The sequence below is a fragment of the Sinocyclocheilus grahami genome, unplaced genomic scaffold (assembly GCF_001515645.1).
Source record: "Sinocyclocheilus grahami isolate Dianchi unplaced genomic scaffold, SAMN03320097.WGS_v1.1 scaffold495.1, whole genome shotgun sequence".
Classification (NCBI taxonomy): domain Eukaryota; kingdom Metazoa; phylum Chordata; class Actinopteri; order Cypriniformes; family Cyprinidae; genus Sinocyclocheilus; species Sinocyclocheilus grahami.
The window spans coordinates 1,072,476-1,080,026 of record NW_015505674.1 but is presented as its reverse complement, the minus strand read 5'-3'; the positions used below and the strand labels follow the sequence as shown (position 1 = coordinate 1,080,026).

At 37.0% G+C, this 7,551-nt stretch overlaps 1 protein-coding gene across 1 annotated transcript in view; it reads left to right on the top strand.

Annotated features, from left to right (window-relative positions):
- Window positions 1-7,043, top strand: part of LOC107554231 (ciliary neurotrophic factor receptor subunit alpha-like) — an 85,306-nt gene extending 78,263 nt beyond the window's left edge. Inside the window, exons 4-6 of the mRNA XM_016236685.1 lie at window positions 1,899-2,065; window positions 6,446-6,609; window positions 7,005-7,043. Of these exons, the coding sequence (XP_016092171.1) occupies window positions 1,899-2,065; window positions 6,446-6,609; window positions 7,005-7,043 (370 nt within the window). The remainder of the gene's footprint in view (window positions 1-1,898; window positions 2,066-6,445; window positions 6,610-7,004) is intronic.
- Window positions 7,044-7,551: the final 508 nt, after the last annotated feature.

Genomic DNA, 7,551 nt, shown 5'->3' with positions numbered 1-7,551 from the left:
GACGGCCCTCAGACCCACGTCATCTGCTAGGAAGACTAAACCACAGCCTGACGGGGCAGGACCCAATGAAGCACACTTGGCAGGGGCTCCCACACCGCCAGGTGACCTCCTAAGGGAACCAGTCTCGCGAGACTGGCTTGTGGTGCCCCTAGAGCAGCTAGATCAGTGCCCTGAAGCAGCGGAGTGGCAGGGGACGGCCATACTAGCTGCTCTAGATACCGCCGTAGAGGTACCGCTACGTTTCCGGGCGGTAACTGAGAGAAGCGCTCGCCGGAAACCGCTGCGCCTTGGAACACTGCAGGGTTGGCAGACCGACCTCCTGAGGGCACTGAGGAGAGACGGGCACCGTGTAATGCAGTGTACACCGCTCTTCCCCAGAGGGAGCTGGCCCTCAAAAAGTCCTAGGCCTTAGGCGTCAGGACATTTACGACGAAGACTATCCAGTGAGAATGACTGTCCGCAGACCCGCCTTCTGCTAGAAGCCTTCGGGCTGGGAGCGCTACTCTGACTCTAGACTCTGCGGAGTACGAGAAGTGAGGCCCCCAGAATGAGGGGCTGGAACACGGTGGGTTGGGACTGCTACGCCCAGCAGCCCCTGCTAACCGCCTCAACCTCCTAAAAAAGAGAGGTTAACACATGTTCTCACTCGAGAAATTTATATCCCAAGAGCCCCTGTATATCTAACTTCTCATAGTCAGACAAATACTTCATTTTATTCCTCAGAATTAAATGCAATCAAATAACCAGACGAGTAAATATGGTCTAGTGTAGTAAGATTCGCATCAAAAACCGAGCTTTTTAAAAACCGAGTGCAACTGGCGAGCTTTTTGACACCCTCCTTATCAATCTCCTCGGAGAAAGACAGGCGGAGCGTGGCGCCCTCTCCCCGGTGGGAAGGACCGCAGTGCGGGCTTCCGAAACCCTGAGAGCGGGCGCCGAATCTGGTGATTAGGAAGCAGATCCATACGCGAAACCCACGAGCACAGCCGCCGCTCCGCCTCGGCACCGCGAGGAACACTAGTGAAGGCTCCCTCCTCAAAGAGAGCCCTCTGAGAGCGAAGCAAAGCAGTAACAACTATGCTTCGCTCCCAAGCAAACCACGCACAGGCTGTGTGTATCCCCACTCGTGATATAACGTTTTCTTTGGACAGGGAGGAACACACAACCTACAACGTGACTTGCTCTCGCCCTTGAAATGCTTTGTCTTTGCATGAGCTTTGACATAGCTGGAGCTTATAGACTTTCACAATTGACAGACAACAATAAATATGACTGACACACACAGAGCGCTTCGCTGAATGACAGAAAGCTGACGCTGGCTCCGCCGCACCTGCTTTTATAGCTTCCTGGTCATGACATCACCCGCCTGTGATGTCTCGCTCAGCTATTGGACTGATTTCACATGTTATTCAGAGCGTGGTCACAGAAGGTGTTCCCCTAGCGTTTTCCGACGCAGCTCGAGTTCCTGAAGAGGAACTCAAAGACTTTCTGAATATATATAAAAGGTAGGCTATTTTAGAAAGAAAAAAAGTTAAAAGTTATAAAAGAAGAATTAGAGAGAATCAATAAATTGTCAGTAATTTATTGCAATTGTGTGAATAATATGTAATCATATAATCAAAAAAGTAACAGTCTGATTATGAGTATTTTAAAATGTAATATAATATAATTACAAGTACTTACTTTTGGAATCTGATTACGTAATTACTTAGTGTTGCTGTTAAAGCACTAGTTCATCCAAGAATGTAAAATCTGTGGTCTTTTACTTTTTCATGGCATTAAAAAAGAAGAGAATTCATTTTTAGATTAACTATTCTGTTAAAAAAAGGTAAACTACTTATGTCATGATGCTTCAGAAGATAACATTTTTAGATATTTTTTTCTTAATTTTTCTTCAGACACAACCAGAGGCCCCTGGAGGTGACGAGGGATGAAGTTCATAAGAACAGATGTCATGTGAAGTTTCCAGAACTTTTCTCCAGCTTTCCTTACTGGGTCAACGTCACTGCAGTGAACTCCCTGGGTCGAGCTTCCATCGCCATCAGCTTCGAGGAGTCCTCAATAGGTACAGTTTATACTACACACAAAAAATAAATTGGTGTAGGAATTTCATTGAAAATACTTTCACTCACAAATAGCTTTAAATAGAAATGTACTAGCTCTCAAATAGCTGGTAAATTTCACATAATAATTACAAATAAATAGCAAGTAAAATAATTAATTACACATGAAAATTTGAATGAGCAAAACTAAAATAGTATTTTTTTTATTGTAAAACATAATCCAATAATTGTATATACAGTCAAACCAAAAATTATTCAGACACCAGATATAATTTTTGATATATATATATATATATATATATTTTTTTTTTACTAGTGGGTGCAGGACACTATTGTTCATTTATGTAAGTGAGGATAGCAAAATAAAGTAAACTGTGACATATCATACCCAACAATTCTCCATACAGTGCACTACCAGTAAAATTGATGAAGATTTGGACCAAAAATTATTCAGACACTTTGACCTGCCCATGTTTTGCTTAAGTGATATCTGACTCCGAGTTCTTATCATATTTAATTAACTTTTTCTAAACTATAGCGAATAAACTGTGATAATGTGTGAAATGTTGAAGGTGTCTGTATGTATATGTACAGTGTATGTATTTATGTATGTTTGTATTTATATGTATTTATTCATTGCAGACACAGAAAACATCATTTACAAGTCAATAGACCTTGCCAAAACATCTAGCTCATATTTACCAGACACTCTGGTAACCTACTATCATCTCTATCATCTCAACACCCATGCTGGCAAACAGAATTGAAGGAAATATCTCCAATATATCGTCTGGCTGACGGTGGAGGTGTTGTTGAAGTGGCTTCATTCAGGGTTTCAAATAAATAGAATGCTTACATGCATGGCTACATTTGTGCTTGATAGTAATAAAAATGCTAATGCAGTCTGGATCACTGGATTGACAATGAAAATATTTTTCCCACTGTTTCTAGTGTATATTTTAAGGAAAACGGATTCCTTTTTAAAAAAAAATGTATTTCATATGGGGCAGCTATTTTATTTAATTTGAAAAAAAAAAAAGCAACTTGTGATTAGTATACATTTCAGTGAAAAGTAGGGAACATATTGATGAAAGTACATACAATAAATGAACTGCCTTACATTGAAACTAAAGCATGCAGACTATTGCACAACTTCAAGATACATGGGAACTAAATATAAACAATTTAAATTATTAATTTTTTTCAGCTACACTGCAAATATATATATTTTCTTTATCATAATTTTTTTGCATTATTTTTTAATAAAAAATATGGAAATGCATGAGATGTACTTTACTTCCCCCCCTTTGTTTTAAGCAGAAACCTAACCAAATTTAGTGAGGTTTATGCTTAAAACAGGTCAAAACTATTTTCCAATGAGGTATAAAAAAATAGGTTCCTTTTAAAGTGAGCAATTTATCTTGTCTACAGGATGTTTAGATATTTTACTGGGGGAGGAAAAGCCAAAATACTGATTAAGAAAGGGAATATTTTCAGTCCAGCCCTTCCTCTCAGCACGCCCCGACATAAAAATTAGCATCCGAATGGCCGACATCTAAACAACATCAACAGTGTTTGAAAGTCATAAAGAGTGTTTCGCTCAAGCCAGGTCAAGGCCTGCGCTATAAATCCTGAAGTCTGCTATGAATAGTAAAGGGAACGGGGCTCAGAAACATCTCTTTGTCCTCGTGTGTATGTGCTTGTGTGCGAGTGAAGCTAAAACCGCAGAACAAAGAGAATGATCCTTGGCCACCGCATCTCGAGAAGAAGAGAAAGGCCACTCTGTTGCTCTCTGCTGATTTCCCATAAACCTTAGCTCCAAAAGGCTTTCCTAATATTCAGGAGACACGGCTGCTCAAAAGACATCTCGAGAAATGTCAGTGAGGCTTCTTTAGGAGACGTGTGTGTTATGTCAAACTGATTTTCTGCTCAGAGGGACGAGCTGCGGATCATAAAGAGGAAATCTCAGCACTTTTCATTATTCATCACTTTTTCCATTATAGTGTTTCGCTAGTGGCATTTGTCATGAAATATTCTTTCTGCTTAGCTTCTAAAACAGTGTTATTTTTGTACTGAGCCTTGTTACAACTCATATACCAGTAGCATCTCAACATTAGAGGCATTTGCACACTTCCTAGCTGTTAAGGAAATAGTTTACCTAAAAATGTATGACTCTCTTGACATTCATAAACCTGTATGACTTACTTTTTTTTTCTTTTTTTTCTGAGAAAAACTAAATGAGAAATTTAGAAGAATGTTCAAGTTGCTCTTTTCCATATAGTGAAAGCAAGCTTCAAATGAAATCAAGCTTCAAGTTCCAAAAAGACAAAGTACTTTAAAATTAGCCCATAAGTATTCCCAATCCTCTTTGGGAAAACCTTTTTTTCATGCACTTGTCAGTTTTGATATCACTTTTTGCTTCAATAACATGTCTTCTTTCAAATTAGTTTAAACAAAACACCCAAAATACACATTCAAATGTGAATTTTATGACACTTTATCTATTTGCATCGGTAGATTAATTACAATACAAATTTTAAATGCCATTTTCTTAAAATTAGCACGAAATCTCTAATTCAGAAACACTTGCATACATAAAACTTTACAGTCTATGAATCTATATCTGCATATATATCTTTATACTTTATTTGTTTACAATTTATATAACATTTTATTCCTTTGAACTTTAATTTAATTTAATTTATTTATTTTCTGTAGAAAAACCTTTAATATGTAAAATAACAATAATAATAATAATAATAATAATAATAATAATAATAATGAAACATGAATTTTGAAACTGCTTAATCTAATGATAATTTTTCTGTTTTGGAATTTTATGCAAATTGGTGAATACGTAATTATATGATGTATAATTTGCATATTTAAACATAACATTTCAGAAGACATGAAATAAAAAAAATATTATTTTAATGTACTGTCATTGATCACATAGGGAAAGTGTGGTGATAAATCAATAATCCCCAATAATCCCCTGTTTACAGTGTATTTATAACAGCTATTCCATATACGTAGGTAGGTTTCACAAAATAAAACAGAGCAAATTTGTTTACAATTTATATAACATTTTATTCCTTTGAACTTTAATTTAATTTAATTTATTTATTTTCTGTAGAAAAACCTTTAATATGTAAAATAACAATAATAATAATAATAATAATAATAATAATAATAATAATGAAACATGAATTTTGAAACTGCTTAATCTAATGATAATTTTTCTGTTTTGGAATTTTATGCAAATTGGTGAATACTTAATTATATGATGTATAATTTGCATATTTAAACATAACATTTCAAAAGACATGAAATAAAAAAACTATTATTTTAATGTACTGTCATTGATCACATAGGGAAAGTGTGGTGATAAATCAATAATCCCCAATAATCCCCTTTTCAGAAGACATGAAATAAAAAAAATATTATTTTAATGTACTGTCATTGATCACATAGGGAAAGTGTGGTGATAAATCAATAATCCCCAAGAAGCCGTGGTTTACAGTGAATTTATAACAGCTAAGGGGCGTTGTTATATCTTAGCTGTTATAAATTCACTGTAAACCACGGCTTATTGGGGCTTATTGCTTTTATAAAACGGTTATTCCATATACGTAGGTAGGTTTCACAAAATAAAACAGAGCAAATAATGTGTAATGATATTAATAAAAACAGTATTCTTCCGCCAAGCAATGTAGCTCCTCAGAAACAGATTGGGGCTTATTGCTTTTATAAAACGGTTATTCCATATACGTAGGTAGGTTTCACAAAATAAAACAGAGCAAATAAAGTGTAATGATATCAGAAACAGTATTCTTCCACCAAACAATGTAGCTCCTCAGAATCAGTTGTGGTTGCAACAAAGTCGCCGAGCAACACACAGAAGTAAACAAAGGTGTGTGTTTGTAGAGTAATTTACAACAGCTTCGGACGCGGCTCAACCAATCAGAATCAAGGACCGGAACTATCCGTTTTATAATATCTATTAGTTACCCTATTAATAGTAGTAAAAGTATAGTATGTTTCATTATTATTTACCTGTATTTTGCCTTTACGCCATACTATATAATTGTGCAAGAACCAGAATAATTTTTTTTTTTCATATTCAAACATACCAGTTTCTGTTATGAGATGCATGAAAAAAAAAACATCTCATGTCAATTACATCAAACCTGGCGAGACGTGATTTGACGTGACCCATTTGAATATGGTGTGGATGCGATTTGAGGACTTTTCTCCATCGGTTTTCCACAGAAGAAAGCAATGAAATTCTGATGACAGAATTCATTTGGGGGATTTATTCCTTTGAATATGATACCTGCGATTGGTCATGAGCTTACATCGAGGTCTCTTTGGTCCAACAGTGAAACCTGACCCCCCTGAGAAGGTGGTGGCCAAACCCGTAGCCAACAATGCACGGAGACTAGAGGTGACCTGGAACAGTCCCAGTACGTGGCCCGATGTGGAGACCTTCCCGCTGAAGTACTTCCTGCGCTACCGGCCACTCATCCGAGACCAGTGGCAGCACGTAAGTGTGGATAACCGCTTTTATAGCTTCGTTACATCTTCGTTGCATATGCTATGTGGCCTCAAACTATTAATGATAACATTTTCATTAACCCAACCAGCGAGGTATTTTTTGACGAAGCATAGTCTTGTTGGTCAGCTAACAAGCTCCTGCTACTACAACAAGCCAGTTTTCTGTGGCTCAGCATCCCGGCGTGGATAAAACCAACAAATCTAACTTGCTATTGCACAAAACATAACATATTCTGGTAACCAACTATGTTAGTCTTTTCTGCAGAGTTCAGAATAGCGTTGCAACCATGTCTCGTTTTCTACAAGAATACAGGGGGTCAAAGTGGGCCGCTGTGATTTGGTTCCATTGTCAGCTCTCCACATGAGTCCAATTGTGTCCCTCAGCTCTACGGAATGAGACCAGACATGTTCTCTGGACACTGATCGGAGTTTTGGACAGTTGAAAATAGGTGATTTATATCCCATAGTCTCAGCTCATATACATTGCCACACTACTGTATGAGAGAGCACCAGCCAGTCAGTCAGAGGATATATCTTAAGAAGCCCCTTGGGATTATTTAATTTATTCCTCGTACATATCAAGGCTGAAAGTAGATGTTGTGTCATGCTTATTTCCATTAAACTCTTTAAGTAGATGAGCACATCTCACTCTATAATCTAGTTACTACCTGGCACTAAGAAAATTAAACGTTTCAGAATTACAAATCTGTTTGGAAATGTTGAAATTAGACTACCTGCTCTGGATGAACGGGTTATGCAGTATAGAGTTGTTTAGTCATATATATATATATATATATATATATATAAATTTATTCCTCGTACATATCAAGGCTGAAAGTAGATGTTGTGTCATGCTTATTTCCATTAAACTCTTTAAGTAGATGAGCACATCTCACTCTATAATCTAGTTACTACCTGGCACTAAGAAAAT